The 17,548-nt window shown below is 40.0% G+C and overlaps 1 protein-coding gene across 1 annotated transcript; it reads right to left on the reverse strand.

The window, feature by feature from the left end:
• Positions 1-2,682: 2,682 nt before the first annotated feature.
• On the reverse strand, positions 2,683-4,752 carry LOC115821774 (uncharacterized; the record flags this gene model as incomplete). The annotated part of the gene is made up of 1 exon (XM_030785567.1): positions 2,683-4,752. A coding segment is annotated over exon 1 (2,070 nt), but the record flags the coding sequence as incomplete, so codon positions are not given.
• Positions 4,753-17,548: the final 12,796 nt, after the last annotated feature.

A 17,548-nucleotide genomic window follows, 5' to 3' on the forward strand; every position in this document is an offset into this window, starting at 1 on the left:
TACACATTTCTGTCGATGGTAAAATTTAAAATGCACTTTAAATCACCCTCCTTAGGACAAGATTACTCTTGTGCCACTTACATTTTTTGGACTAAGTGGGCATGCGAGCCTTTTGTGCCCGATATCCCCGCATTCAAAACACTATGCTTCCCACGTTCACATAAAGCGAACAGAGTCATCATCCTCATCATCATCATCATCATTCCTTCGTCCTCCAGGAGGCACAAAGATCTGTTTCCACCAAAACATATACATACAGCATACTTCAAACCCCACTCTGAAAGAAACGTCCAAATTGGACTCATTCAAATGACATGGACATCTGCCTTCTGAAAGACATGACATGTTTCCAGGCCAAGTTTTTGCAGTTAAACAGTACGAGCTTGACAGAGTTTGTGAACTTTCCAAACAGCGTCAGCATTTGGAATGAACAGTTGAAAATTGAGCCTCTTGGTGCAGTTGAAATTAGTGGTCAAATAGGAAGTCAACAGCCATGTACTCAACCGCTTAACAAGGGGTTCTTCTTACAACCTCTGCCTTGTTCATCCTTGAGGCAAAAATATATATTTTTGGAACTGCTTTCTTCCCTCACTCTCGCCAAACCATCCTCAGTGAGACTGATTCTGTGGGGAGTAAACAGTCAATACATGACAGAATGAGCAAATGTGTTGTTTGCTGGTGTTTTGATTTGTGCCATTGTTCTTGTCTGGTTAATGGTGGACCCTTTCTGCACGGTCTCTCCGGAACCTGTGTTGTTTTAATTATTCATTGTTTTAATTATTGATTGATTTATCACTGTCATGTCTCCTAAGAGTCGGCAAAGAAAGAGATTTCTTTACAAAAAGAACTAAATGAACGGCAAAGTCATTATCAGCACAGCTGGTTGAGATCTCCAGCGGAGTGTTTCAAGAGATTATATTTTTTGTAGCAATTTGACCCCATCTAGTGGTACATTCAGGCTGTGTTTCAAATTCTGCCTATTTTTCAACAATTTGCCAGTAAAACAAGTGGGTTGAAATGTATTCATTGAATTCTGCTGTCTTTGTTCAGCTTGTCATCATCTGTGCATTCCAAAAACAATGAAAAAGAGGGAAACTCTGGTTTGTACGTATAACGCATTGCACGTGTGTAAGCACTAAAGTTCACATGCCACAGCATAATTCAAGTACAAATTCTGTTACATTATTAATTTCATTGACCACTCTGTCTTTCAGTCAATGTAGCTGCTCCACTCCTCAGAGAAACACCACATTTCCATCCACTCTTTTCACATTAATGACATAAGATTCAAACAAAACAGGGTTTACTCAAAGTCCCATCACTAGCTTATCAAGGTGAATTTCCATTGTAAAATGCAGAGAGGTCTGTTACTAAATGGTGAATATGTGACCAGGAGATGGCGATATAGGACAGACCTACTGGCCCTCTGGTCACAAATTTATTACAACACTGGTCATGCCCCTCTGCGATGGGGTTGAGAGTCTTTTTTTTCTGGCCTGTGCAGAGGTTTTTAGTACCTTTTTAAGCCCACCATTATCTTTAACCATTTAGGGGTTACTGGAGTAGGAATAGAATTGCTAAATTTTGCAGAAGACTGACAAGATAACAAGATAATGATTTTCAGAGACTTCATCATTTTTTGAAATGTTTAATTGTTAAAGTGATTAGTCAAAATCAGATTAAGAGCATATTGAGAGCACAGGTATAGATGCTACTGGAATCTGATTTAAGGCAATGTTTGTAAAGGCCATGGAAACAGCAGCAGGAAAAAACAACAAGATGGTGCCTGAAAGTTTGAATTAAGAACCTTTTAAAGCCTCTTTGAACATAGCACTCAAATGAGAACAGCATACACATATTATAAAGGTAAGGTGTTACATTTTTTAAGAAAACAACTTTATTTGAATGAATCAACAAGCTGAAGCAATACGGTTGGGGGGAAAAAAAGTAAACAAAACAAAAAAAAAAACCCTAAATGTAAGTTGTTTTTGTTTGTTTGTTTTTGATTTGATTGTGGAGTCATGTATTTCGTGGTTCAGTCAGTGAGAATCATGTCGTAACATTAACTACTACAGAGATTTGTTGTCACTCCAGGGAGAGGACTGTGGATGAGGTATTGACTCATGATGCATGTCAAGTAGTTCAAATAGAAACACCACAATGTTAAACATTGGAACTGCAGTATAATTTAACTCAAGTGAAAAAGTTTCATTGCTTCTTTCCTGAAACCACTGAAATATTTTCATGTCATTGGACTTTGGCAGGATGTGAAGCATCTCTCCATCAGTCTCCTCCAGCTTTTCACCTGAATGAGAATATAGAATATCGCATGTAAAGTATAGACCATAGAACAGACCCAGTAAAAGACAGAACAGAATTTAAAAAAAAAAACAAAAAACAAACAAAAAAAAAAACTGTTTAGCACGCACAACCACCAGCAACCAGAGGTAACTGTGAGGATCCACATTTAAGAATATAATATATTTATTACAAATTTACATATGAGGGAAAGAACAATCCAGAATAATATTTAGAGAGTAAAAAGTTCATTAAAAGACCATTTAGAGATTAGAAAACTTGAGCAAAAGTGTGAGGCCAGTGCAAAAGATGTGCAAGGCCACAATACAGTTTACCTCACCAGTAGTTTGATTCCTCTTCTTCCTCTTCCTCTTCTTCCTCTTCTTCTTCTTCTTCTTCTTCATTCATTCCAGCATCAACAGCTTCTTTAATTTCCTTGATTTCTTCTGGTGTTGCAGCTGGTAGAATGGCCAGCAATTCTCCTTCAATCCTCTCCAGTCTTGCATCAGCACTTCTCTCAAAGTCTTTTTTGTTCTTGATGACCAGGTGTAGAATACCTCTCTGAGCCTCATCACACCCATTCTGTAGCTGTAGATGCTCCTGTTCAAACTCTGGCTTACTCTTATCCATGGCCATGAGTTTGCCCAGACTACTGACTCTGTCCATCAGGTACTTGGTGGACACTTCAGTGTAGGTATCTGAGATCAAATGAACAAGACTGGCAATGTTGGATGCCTGGAAGGCCTGGTTGTAGAGCAGGTCTTTTGAGAACAGTTTGGCATTGTAAGACAGTGTCTGTACCCCCTCAGCTGCAGTAACTGAATTCTTGAGAGTTTTGCTCAGGGTGGTCTTCACAATGTTGGACACCATCTGAAAGAAGAGTTCCATCTTCTCCCACTGCACCTTCAATTTACCCATTGCATCCATACCTTTGACCAGCATTTCTATGATGGTGTTGAGGTCGATCTCCTTGACTTCACAGTTTCTCATGGTGACCAAAATGTCAGTCAGCTCCTTCTGATTCTTCTCCATGTTCTCCACACACTTCTCATACATCTCCCTTGTCTTGCCCAGTTGTGCTCTGGTCTGCTCAATACGGAAGTGAGCATTCTGTGTGGCCCTTTCTCCTGCAGACTTTTTGCCAGACCCTTCGCTCTTATTCGCCTGCTGGTACATCATTGGTGGTTTTGGTGTCATGGACGGAGACTTTGTGACACTCTTGCTTTTGCTGTCAAATGCACGAGCTGATTTAATGAGCTCTTTCCAAATACGGATGATTTTCTCTGTTTTTCCTTCACTACCCGGACCCTCAGGTGCATACTTCGCAAGCTGCCGACAGATGTTGATTCCAGTTTTACATAAGCGTAGAGCTTTCAGTTTTGGGTTGCATTCTGGGGATCTTTGTAAGTCGCTTTGAATCCTTTCAAACTGCTTTGCTACAAAATCTGTTTTTGTACATTTCTTTTTCTGGTCATACAATTTTTTCCACTCGATATTTTTCTCTTTAATGTACTTTCCAAGAATTTTTGTAGTTTGAAGAATTTCTCCAGACTTGCTGTAGATGTTTATTTTATCAACTTCATCTGCTGCATCCTGCATATCTCTTATGTAATCACATGTATCCTTCTTTTTTGTTGATTCTTGACCCGTTTGTGAATCAAAGCAGGTAACCTTGGATACTAGTCCATTTATTAGACTTGTTATACCTTCTGTTATTCCTGCAGCAAAATCCATGCCAATTATTTCCCATCCACAAGGAAGTGAATCCATTGCTTTCTTGTAGTTCTCATGAGCCTTTCCCAGTTCCCTCTCCATTGTCTTCATTGCCTTCGCAGATCTTTCACTGACCTTTCGTGATGCTTCCTCCCTCATCTTGGCCTCTTCCAGTCTCTTTTTTATTTCCTCAACCTCCTCTCCATAAAAATGTTCTGCATTCACACACGCCTCCAGGAGTTCTTGAATGATCTTGATGACATCAGTAAACTTTTCTTTTGCTGCACAAGCCAAGTTCTCACATTCATCTGCAATAGTCTGAATGTTCTGCAGCTGGTCGGGTAGAAAGGCCTGGACGACCTCATCACTTCCCTGAAACAGGATCTTCACTGCAGTCTTCATGTTGTCTGGTACAGTGGAAGTGTGAAGGCGGATCTGATCCATACTCTTATGGGCTTCATTAAACGCCCACCAGCCAGAGTTACACACTTGCATGAGGCAGGCACGGAATGACTCTGGATATCTGATGTACTTGTAGCCATCTTTGGGTGGGTTTTTGTTGATGGAGAAATCAGTCTTAGAGGAAATGAAGACCAGTTCCCCCAGTATGGCTATGGAGAGTGGTGCTGGTTTGAGGTACTCCTCCCAGTTGGCATAAGGTTTCATTATGATCTGGGTGGACTCTCTCATGTCCTTTGCTGTGGTGATACTCTGAGTCTTCTTCACAATTTCAGAAGCCATTGCTTTGCTGTGTCTACAATGTAAACAAAGGGATATCTTGCAAAATTGCTCACTATTGCTCACAACTACAGTTCAGTGCAGGATTTAACTCTGTGTTGAATGTCACCAAAACATCAGAGTGTTACGCACAAAGTCTTGAATTAATTTTTCAATTTAAGAGTTAAACCCAACAAACTCATTAATTATGAACTATGGCCGTATTGTAGCCCTCTCTCGCACAGTGCTCCCATTTCAATATTTTCAAGTGAATCTCTCGTATTTTTAACCATTCATAATGCTAGGTTCTTGGGCCTTGTAGCTGTTAAGCAGCCAGAAATTTATTTTCAGACGGCCTTGACAAAAGCGAGCTGGCACGACTTCTTTATAACCTACTGCTGCTGCACTGAATGACAGGTCAGACACCCCGTATCACAACTATAACCTACTGCTGCACTGAATGACAGGTCAGACACCCCATATCACAACTATAACCTACTGCTGCACTGAATGACAGGTCAGACACCCTGTATCACAACTATAGCCCACTGCTGCACTGAATGACAGGTCAGACACCCCGTATCACAACTATAACCCACTGCTGCACTGAATGACAGGTCAGACACCCCGTATCACAACTATAACCTACTGCTGCACTGAATGACAGGTCAGACACCCTGTATCACAACTATAGCCCACTGCTGCACTGAATGACAGGTCAGACACCCCGTATCACAACTATAACCCACTGCTGCACTGAATGACAGGTCAGACACCCCGTATCACAACTATAACCTACTGCTGCACTGAATGACAGGTCAGACACTCCGTATCACAACTGTTGCATGCTAAACAAAACAAGCCGGTCCAGTCTTCCACTCTTTGTTTGCACTTAAATTTCACATCAAATCTTTTACGTTGCACGAGAGAGGAGTGTGAAAGGAAGACAATAGGAATTTATTTGCTGGAAAGAGATGATTAGCATCTGGTAAAATGATACCGGTTGATGGAAACAGGTTTAGTTACATCAGCAAGGGGTGTGTTGCAATTTTGTCATGTATTTCCGTGAAAGTTGCTCTAGTTTTAAACCCACAGATGTTCACAACTTCTCCTGTGATGAGGAATGTGTACATTTTTAATCCGCATAAGAGAGCTGATGGAAACGCACACACACATTTCCTTAGCCGAATTTTCATGAATGCGCTTAAAATATATGAATGCGTTGGGTAGGCCTTGCTGCTATCTCCTATTCAAGGTTTACATCACTGGAAGTCAAAACCAAACTTGTTAATTGGCTAACATAGATGTCAGTCAGACCCATCAAGCATTATACAAATTCTAAAAATAGCAATGCCAGATCTGAAAGAGTATTAAGTATGGTGCTGAAGGCACTGGTGCTGGAGAACAGTACTATTTGTTCCTTACTGTCCTGTAAAATCAACTAGACTGGTCTGGCTCACCAATACACCCCCCCCCCCCCGCCCCCCGCCCCCCAAGAAGGAGTTGAGAAATGCAAAGTATGCAACTTATGTCTACAACAGGTCCCTTGTCACTCTTCACCAAGAGGAGTGACAAAGCAGTCTCTCTCACTCACCCTCTCTCTCTCCCACCTATTCCCACCCTCCCATTGGTAGTAAACTTCCAAGTGCTGAATTCGTATGCTCTTTGTGTTTTCATTTATGTAATGCAGGGGTGTGCACAGCACTTCACCTTCACCTAATTGTAGTCACTTAGTTAATGTAGGAACTAATTAATTCAATCCTTGGTGATATTTTAAAGCAAGTGGTTCCATAGTGGTGATTTCAGAGCTCACCCTTCTCTAAATGTAAGGGGTAAGGCTGGTGGCAAGGTCCGTGGCAGGGCGCTGGAAAATCTCCCTTATTTTCCAAACCCAGTGTTGACAGGTATGAATACAGAGACTGGAGTCGTGCTTAAGTCGCACTCACAGTGACTTGTGATTGACTTGAGACTCGTCCTCAGAGGACTTGAGACTCGACTCGGACTCAAGATTTGGGACTTGTGAACAATCTTTACTTTATTTTATTTATTTATTTATTTTTTATTGGATTAACATGAGGGACATGTCTAACAAGCTGGATGCCATTCCCTCCCTTATTGTCATGTGTAACTTCACACACTCGGGCAGCCACAGATGACTGTATGCTGCAGCAACAACACTGTAACCATGACGAGCACACCTGCAGCTGCGGTGCCTTTTGTGATTACCCTTGGTTATAATGCCTTCACACAAGGCCCAAACAAAAGAATGGCTAAATGCAAGGTGTGCGGTATCAAAATTAAAGATGCTGGATCGACCACATCAAATTTTATCAGGTATCGCAAAACACATCCAGGTAGGTCAGGGTGATGCCAGGCTTCATCCTACATCTTGCAGACCCTCTTCCCATAAATCCACTTAGACCTTTCTGTTTTCCAGGTTTCAGATTAGCTCAGTAAATGATATTAGTGAGAGTTTAGCTAGATCTTCTATGTTTTATTATAGTATTTTCATGGCACATTCAGCTATTCATATCCTGTTTGTGTTTTGTTGATCACCAACAATTGTGCAAGGCATTTTATATGCTATATTGTGTAAATATTCAGTGAAGCAGAAGCTTGTATCGCTCATTTTTTCACCAACTTAGTTTCCCTGCTTTCCCTTAAGCATTGCATTGCCCTTGCTGAAGTCCTGAAGATTTTAAAAGTGTAAAATTAAAATTGAAAATGTATTTGCTGAAAGGTTTTCTTGAAAAATAGCCATAACCCATCCACATATTGTAGGTCAGAAACATTTGATGTACAAAGGATTCTACACATTATTCTTTTGAGTGTGCTCAATCCACTTAATAAAATTATTGATTTTGGCAATCATATGTGTTTACACATTTGCATTGTGTTCCTTCATATTTTGCAGGATTTGCACAATAACTTATGCTACATTAAAGTAGATGTAAACATTATACTATTTTCAATACAATTAAAAGGCATAACCTACCGTTTGGCAGTTGATGTGAGGTGCTCTGCTGAGGAGAGTTGCTGCTACTCTGCTTTGATCTCTTTGAGATTCAGAGGGCTTAATATAGTTTCCCCAAAGCCTTTTCCCCTCCCAGAAAGGGATGGAACATTATGTTGGGAGGAGTTTAGTTCATAGGCAGTTGTGTATGTTTCAGTCCCAGTATTTCAAACTTGTTACTAGAGCAGTTCCTCTTTGCAGATATTATTGGTAGGATCAGATGTGGGGAGGAGATAGAGAGTGAGAGGGAGGAGGACAGACCAAATAAGAAGATCCCTTCACTGAGGGACTACTGAGAGACTGTAAAGTCAGACAACAGCAGTAAGAACACACCATTAATCTGAACACAGCACTCTGCTACATCCTCTGTGACTTTGAACAGGTTCACAGGTTTACAAGATCCTCACCCAGTAGACATTTTTCTTCTTTTGTGGAGACAAATCATGATTAAATCATACTCCTCTCGGTAAGTCTTATGATTTCAACCTTTCATTACACTTCAACATACCTCACATTTATCGGCAGCATGTAAGCGTAATTATAAAATCTGTAGTTCTGTTATACAGAGAACCACCTTCACAATTTTGTATTTGTGTTTGACATTGAAAGTCTATCTGAGGGATCTTTTAATGATATCTCAAAAGTGCTTTACAATTTACAATTTAGCATTTAGCAGACACTTTTCAGCCAAAGCTACTTACAATCAGTGCATCAGTCGGATTCCTAATACCTCATAAGCACACATCGCTAAAAAGACTGAGCGTCAATTTACTCCTTTGTATTGCGCCCTGGAATTCTTAGACAAAAATAGATATAAGACTAGGTTCTTTTTTTTTTTGTTTTTTTTTGTTTTGTTTTTGTTTTGTTTTTAAGGAAGGGGGGTTAGGCTTAGGGGGACAGGTGGGTTCTGAAGAGGTGGGTTTTCAGTTTCTTGTAGAAGTGTGGAAGATGGTGAGGGATTCCGCAGTCCTAACTGTATGAGGTAGCTTTAGGAAAACCAAACATCACTTGTACCAGATCTCTGCCAGGCATATTTGTTCTCATACAGACAGTTTTTTAGACTTGAAGAAAGGTCAGTATAAAGTCTCCATTACTGTTCAAGAGATAAGAGGATCACGGTCTTTCTTCTTTTCTCTTATTCTTCTCTTTCTAACCAACAGTCAGCAGGATGTGACCAGGGCCATTGTCCTGTCTCTGAGAGATGGCATGTCTTCTTTCAACAACCTTTGTGATTCCCTCCTCCATGAGGATCTCACTTCTAGTTACAATCATATCAGAGGGCTAATTGTCAAGGCGGAGCAGGACATGAAGAAGGCAGAGAAGGAGGCAGAGGGAGAGCTGAAAAAACTGGATGAGGACACAGAGAAACTCACAGCACAACAATACAAGTTTGACAAACAGAGAGAGGAAAAGAAACTCTCTTTAGACAACCTGAAAACTACACTAGATGCAGAGAGACAGTCCCTGAAAAATTCAGAGGAAGCACTGGGGCAGGCCAGAAAACTTAAAGAAACTGCGGAGGATACACTTCAGAGAATGTGTGACAGAAAGCGTAATGCAAAAACTATGACTGATTTTGGCAGAGTATTGACTTACATCCCCTTTGTAAACTTATTTGGTAAGAAATCTTTCTCGCTGGGTTAATTCACTATATGATTACTATTTGCCAGTAAATAAGTGACATGAGTATCACAAGTCAATGTCCACACGATTGTGAAAATCTGATATTAGAGTGACTGCTCATGTGACGATTCTGTAATTCTGAAACTTAGCAAAAAATCTTAAGCAGCAAGAGTATGTAAGGTCTAAAAAGAAACAAAAGTTCAAAAGCAAATGTTTTATGGGCAGCTGTGGCCTACAGGTTAGAGAAGCAGGCTTGGGACCAAAAGGTTGCGAGTTTGATCCTGGACCAGCAGGAAGGGGGGTCCATGAATGAATATCGCTTTCCCCTCCCTCAACATCCATGGCTTATGTGCCCTTGAACAAGGCACCTAACCTGCTCTGGGTGTGTGTTTCCTCACTCCTCCTAGTATGTGTGTGTATGTGTTTTCACTGTTCATGGATGGGTTAAATGCAGAGATAAAACAGTAATCGATATGGTGGTGCACCCGTGAATGCAGCCACTACTTCAGGTCCATGGTCCGTGATGGCAGTGCACGTGAAGTGCAGGCGCTACTCACCATAGTTCTATGGACATGCGATTTTGTCCCACTGTGCACTGTGTGTATACATGGCTGGGCTCACAGTAAAGCAAAATTGATTTCATTTCATTTTTCATTTCAGTAAAAGCAATTTATAACCATATACCAGTCAGACTGTCTGCTGGAATTATCCATTCTTTCACATGACATCTTTCAACCTGACATTACATGTGTTTGCTCAGGACCACCTCTGGAAATTGTTGGTGCAGTGGAAATGGTGCAAGCTGAAAAGGCTGTTCGTGCTGCAAAAGAAGAAGTGGAGAAGTCGGAGTCACAGGTCAGGCATTTCTCTGATAAGGTCTCTGATTATCAGTCCAAAATCTCAGAGACAGAGCATGACATCAGCCAGACAGATGAGGAACTTAAACAAGTCAGAGAGAAAATCTCAGAGGTGAAACAGCAGAGAGAGGCCTTGGCAGAGTTCCAGAAGAAGATGAGAAGTGCTGTCCATCTCCTGAGTCGTCTGAGTGGAACAGCCGATGTACTGGAACTTCAGACTCGACGCCTCGTCTTCCTGGAGCCCGTGATGAAGGTGATGGAGGATGTGGTGAAGGTGGCTGGAGAAATCACAGGGAATCAGGTCCTACAGGATGAGGGTGTGATGAGTCTTGTAGACGCCATGAGAGAGACAAACAGCAGACTGGCAGCTGTCTGTGCATCACACAGCAGCCCAGCTCTGGAAAACGAAGGCAAATACTTTTGAAGTTATTAAACCAATGAGATTCAGTGTGCAGTAAAACTATCAGTGATTTAGGAAAAAAATATTACTGCCTCTTTAGATAAGCATGCTTTTTCTGGGCAATTTGTCAGTTTTACATTATGGACTTTTTGTAATTGGTATTGAGAAACAAGGACTTTGTTTCTGCTGAAAAATCTTATTTACTGTGCACAGAGCGCTTATTAAAATGTACTTTTATTTACTCTGTGGAGGTTCAGTGAAATTTCACCCTAATAAAGAGCATGTTTCCAAATTTAATTGCCTCGCGTCTTCCCTCTTAGTTTATTTGTTTATTCATGTCTGTCCAATAAAGAATTTCTCTTAAGGTAAATAATGGATTAACTGGCAACTACTGTGGAAATTATCAATACCCATCAATCAACATTTTGATTCCCATTTGCATGTGTATACAAAGTGTTGACTGAAGTAGAGTAATGTTCAGGTGAGATTATCTGATGGTCTACATCTCTTCATGTAGGAACAGCTAGCTGTGACTATGACAAGATGCCGGTTTTTATCAGTTGACCTGATCTCATTGAAAAGATGTCAAGGATTGACATGTTTGCATCATAAGTACCTGAAATGTCAAATCAATTGACAATTACTGATAAAAAAGTAATTACTGATATTGATGAAAAAGACATAAATAAAGGAGTTTACAACTGAAATCAAGTGAATGCACTATTGTTTGAGTGACAAGGTCTCCATCCTATGAGGATAAATAAATGTTATAACAAAAGCAACATTAAAACATAAATCTGCATCAGAAATATATTTTGACCCTAACACCTTTTTGATGCGGAAAAAAATAACAAACAAAAAAAAAAACATACTAAACAGAAAAACAGTAGCAAAAACAAACAAAAAACTACAACAGTTGTGTGTCCATGCAAACTCCAGAGAAGCTTCATGCTTGTTTCACACAGTGTTTTTGAAACTGTCTCTTTTGAATCATTTCTTGATCCATAAATGTGAGAATTCTTGTCTTGAAGATTTGGACATGGTTAAGAAACAGCTTTAACACAGGTATAGTTCACACTTCATTTTGTGTATTTGAAGGCCTGGGGGTCGCAGGTGTTGGGCATTTCCATTTGTTGGTCAAAATAATAAAAAGGCAGAGGGATGGATTTTGGTTGTGCTCTTCGTTTATTGAGGCTCAATGATGGTACAAATGAAGAAGAAGAGAAGAGGAGAAGAGCTGCTCCTTCCACACAACATGTCACTGTGTCTGGGTCTTGATGTTACTGACTAAAGAACTCAATTTCTCATACAAATATATACCCATGCTACACAAGGCCTTTGACCATGTCTGCCATAGATAACAAGCACCTCAGACTCACACCCGAGACTAGAGCAAGTGCACTCTGTTCAACCCTCCAGTTTATGTCAGTTTGCGCGTGAGTCACCGTTTAGTTCTGTGAATGGAATGTATATGTAAAAGAATACCTTGGTATGTACCTACGGGGATGTGTAGGAGTTGTACGTGCATTTTAGGCATAGCAGCAAGTTCATGTAAGGATTTGTGTGTCTCCTCTGATCTGAATACCACACATTCTGAATATTCTGCCATTTATACTTGCAGAAGTACTTATTGTTTTGTGTCATTCCTGCAGTGATACACCTAGGTCAGCTGCCAAGTTCATTATCGTGCTTTTGAATACAAACAAAATTCAGTAAATATATTATCTTTGTGTTGTCATTAATTGGTGGTGTAATGAAATATTCATGCCATATTATTATGTTCACACAATCCAGACTTCATAATTTTGTTGTTTGTCATGTATAAAAATTTGGTATAGTTTTACATGCAGGTTATCATTACACATGGAGAGTCAGAATAAGCATTTAACCATGTGTAAGAGGAGGTCTGATCACTTCTTGGATGTTTCCTCAACCTCTTGGTTCTAGGCTTACAGAAACTCTATTTACTTGGTTCTCAGAGGCTAAAACCCTGCTCCTTTTGCATAGAATAAATATGTATAGTTGGCCTATGGTCAATGAAAGATGCTGAGCAAAGCAAAAGTTTAATACATTTGCTAATCGAGGGGTGAGTAACTTTCAGTAGAGATTTACATTTACATTACATTTAAAACACTATGAAAGAGAAACGAATTCACTGCCCACAGGGAAGGTCTTTTGCTCCCTGATGTGTCACTGTCTGATATTAAGGATGCACTGTTTAAATGGTTTAATTCACATTTTGAACTAGCCGTTACAGAGAAAGAGATATGTTTAAAATATAACATTAGATGTCTTAAGAATGATCAGTGACATCCTGACAGTATTATAACGGCATGGGGAAAAACACAAGGCATGAAAGATGGCACAGTGAAAACTAGCTGGCTTTTGGTGACTCTCTTTAGAGTTCAACAACATGAATTAAAAGCAGACAAAGTTAAAATGCAGCAGGAAATGGACAGACTGAAAACAACTAAGAGCTTTCTTTGCTCTGAGTATGAGGAAATGAGAAAGAAGCAACAGCTCTGTGTCTGTGTCTGCTGTGCTGGCGCTGTTCCAACTCACGCTGATAGCATCTCTCCACATCACACCAATGACACCTCTTCAATCCACACTGATAGTGGTGCCGTTACGGAGTCAAAGTCAACACCTGCGATATCTTCTTTGTTTCCACTTCAAGAACTAGGTCATTAGACAGAAGTGGTTGCTGACACAAGGACATATGAGGATAGTGAAGGAAGGGAGGAGAGGGATGATTCAGATGGCCAGCCTGATCTTTGACCTGTGACCCTGCCATCCCAGAGGTCCGTAAAAACTGGTGGAGAAGAAGCCATAGGTGAAAGCGGAACAGTCGTCTGTAGCATGTCCTCTTGTCAGTGAATTGGACTGAAAGGTTTTCCTTACAATTACAACATCCCAGGGACAGAGGAATCAAGACATGAGACAAGCTCCTGAAAATAAAGAGGATTTACAAATGAAACCCCTGTCTGTCAGATACTAGCTGCACATCAAAGCAAGCAGGAAGACAGCTCACTGGGCGAGAGAATGTCAGAGGGAACAGAGAGACCAACAGAGGTATAAAAAGAATAAAGTACAGATATTTGTTTTGAAACCTAGGGGGTAAAAGCAAAGAATTGTCAGAAAAATAAATACTCAATAAAATGCGTGTACCTGAAAATTCTACTTAAGTATAGTACCCCAGAAAAACTTATAAAATCCATGCATGATATCACTGATATAGGTTTTCAGCTCCAACCTGTGATAGATAACAGTGGTTGGCCTAGTAATTTGCTGGGGGCACTGTGGCCTGTGGTTCAGCCTGTGGTCAGTAGGTCCTGATGCTGATTTTGGGAGCAGTGCTGTTCCTTCATCTCACTTGGAGACTGGTGTGTCATGGTATTAAGACTGTCACTACTCTACGATGGCAGCCAAACTATAGGCATCCTAGAAGGCCTTCAATACCTTTCTGAATGTGACACTTGCTCTCCCATTTGCATGGTACGCAGACTGAATCTGTTAGACCTCCTCACTTTAAAGATGTAGATGGATAAGGGGGAGGGGGGGTGGGGGAGTGGGGGTGGATTTCGGTTGTGCTCTTCGTTTATTGAGGCTCAATGATGGTATAAATGAAGAAGAAGAGAAGAGGAGAAGAGCTGCTCCTTCCACACAAGATGTCACTGTGTCTGGGTCTTGATGTTACTGACTAAAGAACACAGTTTCTCATGCAAATAAATATCCATGCCACACAAGGCCTTTGACCATGTCTGCCATAGATAACAAGCACCTCAGACTCACACCCTAGACTAGAGCAAGTGCACTCTGTTCAACCCTCCAGTTTATGTCAATTTGCGCGTGAGTCACCGTTTAGTTCTATGAATGGAATGTATATGTGAATGATTACACTGATATGTGTGTTCGGGGATGTGTAGGAGTTGTACGTGCATTTTGGTATGCCATCAAGTGAAGAGAGAAGTTAGAGGAACAAACATCCTCCTGGGGCACTGTCAGTTTGTGCGATCACGGAGTCTTATTTGCTTTTAAATTTCACCTCAAATGTGTCTTGTTTAGTGAAACATATTTTCATGGCAAAATTAAATCATGCATCATCACAAAAGTATAACATATTCACGGTATGTAGTCTAGCACACACATATAATCATGTACATATAAAATGTATAACTTTAATTGAACTTTTCCAACATAAGCTAGTATTCAAGCATTTGCAAGTCGCAAGCAATGTTTGTTTTGTTTTAGGTTTTTTTGTTTGTTGTTGTTTTTGTTCTTGTTTTTGTTTGGTGTTACACAAAATCTTCAGGGGGATAATACAATCCCCTACCTCAGAAATTTAATAAATAAATAAATAAATAATAACAATAACAATAACAACAACAATAATAATGATAAGCTAAAAAGATTATGAACACAAAAATAAACAGGGAAATCACAGTGCTTGATCTCACTCCCTGAACAGCCGTTGCCTGTTAAAATACACAAAAGAGTTGAATTTACAGGCAAAATCTGTAAATTCAGAAAATATATAAACTGTAAATATGTAATCTTTGTGTTCCTATCAATGTATCACATAGTCAAATATTCACATCATGTTATTATTACATTCACAAATCCAGACTTCATCATTTTGTTGTTTGGTGTGTAGAAATTTAGGATAGTTTTACATATGATAGTGTGTTATTACACATGGAGACTCAGACTCAACATTTCACTGCATGCTAGAGCAAGAAGTACAGCCTGACTTCTAAAGTCTGATCACTTCCTGATTCTTTTCCTCAACTTCTTGGTTCTAGGTTTACAGAGACTCTATTTATTTCATTCTCAGAGACTAAAACTGTGTTCCTTTTTACAGAGAATAAATATGTATAGGTGGCCTATGGCTGCGATGGACTGGCAACCTGTCCAGGGTGTTTCCCCGCCTTTCGCCCTATGAGCGCTGGGATAGGCTCCAGCACCCCCCGCGACTCTAATCGGGACAAGCGGCTGAGATAACGAGTGAGTGAGTGAGGTGGCCGATGGTAAATGAAAGAAGCTGAGCACAGCAAAAGTTTAATACATTTGCTAATCAAGGTGTGAGTAACATTCAGTAAAAGACTGTGAAAGAGAATCTAACTCACTACCTGTAGGAATTCACAGTTCCAGTACCAGATGGTGACACTGAATGAGGGACAAAATGTGAGCCTAACTGAAAGAGAACGGAAAGATGTCCACAACAGAACAAGATACGAGACAAGCAAAGTGCTCCAAAACTGTAAACCTGCTGAACCTGTCATTCCAGTATGACTGTTCATTATCTAGAGGTGATACGAGGACAAATACAGGATCATCTGCATTGTGATTATTCTACTGTAACCTGAGAAGTGAGGTTGTGCGACTGCAGAGTGAGTCATTCTGTCACTGAAGTTCATAACCCTGTTGTGAAACAATGGAAGGATCATTCTGTTTGAAGTGTGATGACTTAACCCTGCACAGATATCTTTCACACCATACAACTTACAGCACTGCTCAGCCAAAGCCAATCTCCCCCCAAACTTTGGAAACGCTGCCAGTGGCTGGAATCATGTACACAACATATTGTGTGCGTGTATGTGTGTGTGTGTGTTTTCACCTCTTCTCTCCTAATAGAGCTCCTTGGTGTGGATCTACATGAGCATAATTTCCAGAATAGCTTGCCGTGTCTGGAGAATGGCAGTTGCCTTAACACGTATAGTTCACACTTCTTCTTTTTGGGTATCTTAGGGCATGGGAGTCACAGGATTTTTTTTCCCCATTATTTATATTTTATGCTCACTGAAAAATATTTCTATATAGAATAGTTGCGAATAATATATAAAGACAGAGGTTTGTTATAATGCTAACATTTTATATATGGATGGTCGATGTAATGCTATGTGACATTTTGACTCTTTCAGAAAAGCGCATCTCCTATTGAAAAGAACAAAATATTCAGAGAGGCAGAGCACAGAGTGAAAATCAGCCAAGAATGACTTGCAGGATAATTCTCAGTGAACTATTTACTCCAAAACTTTTAGCAACAGGTTAAAAACGGAATTAGCAGGAACTAGAACAGCAAAGAAACCTATTTTATTTTTTACTGAATTAATATTTATCAGCTAAATGATATTTAGGTTTTGAAATACCTGAGGACTGATACTAAAAACAGCTGTGGTCTTGAGGGGCCTTGAAAAGTCTCCTAGGTCTGGACTTTAAAGTCAAGTGCTCTGGGACCATGTGGACAAAATGAAACGTATAGGTAAACTGTTAAGAATTTGACTACACCACTGAATAAGTAGCACATTCAGATTCTACATTGCTTAGGCAAACTGATATATATATATATATATATATATATAGAGAGAGAGAGAGAGAGAGAGAGAGAGAGAGAGAGAGATAATATAAATGCTTTTTGGGAGCATGAATGAAACTACAAATGTTGAGCATTCCCAAGAACAACCCAGCTTCTCCATTTGAATCTATCCGCATCAGCTCATGCATGGTGATTCACAACATATTTGTGGTCTTTGTCTAGTCTATTCTGTGGCACCCCACACATCCAAGATGGCGTCCTCCTCTTCAGAGATTATATCTACTGATGTGGTCCTCCATGTGGCAGCAGTTGGAGAAATATTACTCTCCTTTAAGATAACCATTGTAGCAACCCTGATAAACAATGTAACAATAATATATTCATTATTATAAGGGGTGAATCAATTATAGGGGTAATCGTTTATATTAACAGATATAACTATACAATCCTTTTACAATTCTCTTTGTTCAAAAAGAAGAGGCCTGTGAGGCCTTTTAGGGGGCTGCATGTGAGATAAGGACGGCACCTCTGCCAGTGAAAGTTTGGAACCCCTCTCTTACAACCACGCTAGAGTTCTAACTGTCTACAATAATTTGAACTATCCTATCAGC

The sequence above is a fragment of the Chanos chanos genome, chromosome 9 (assembly GCF_902362185.1).
Source record: "Chanos chanos chromosome 9, fChaCha1.1, whole genome shotgun sequence".
In the NCBI taxonomy this organism is placed as follows: domain Eukaryota; kingdom Metazoa; phylum Chordata; class Actinopteri; order Gonorynchiformes; family Chanidae; genus Chanos; species Chanos chanos.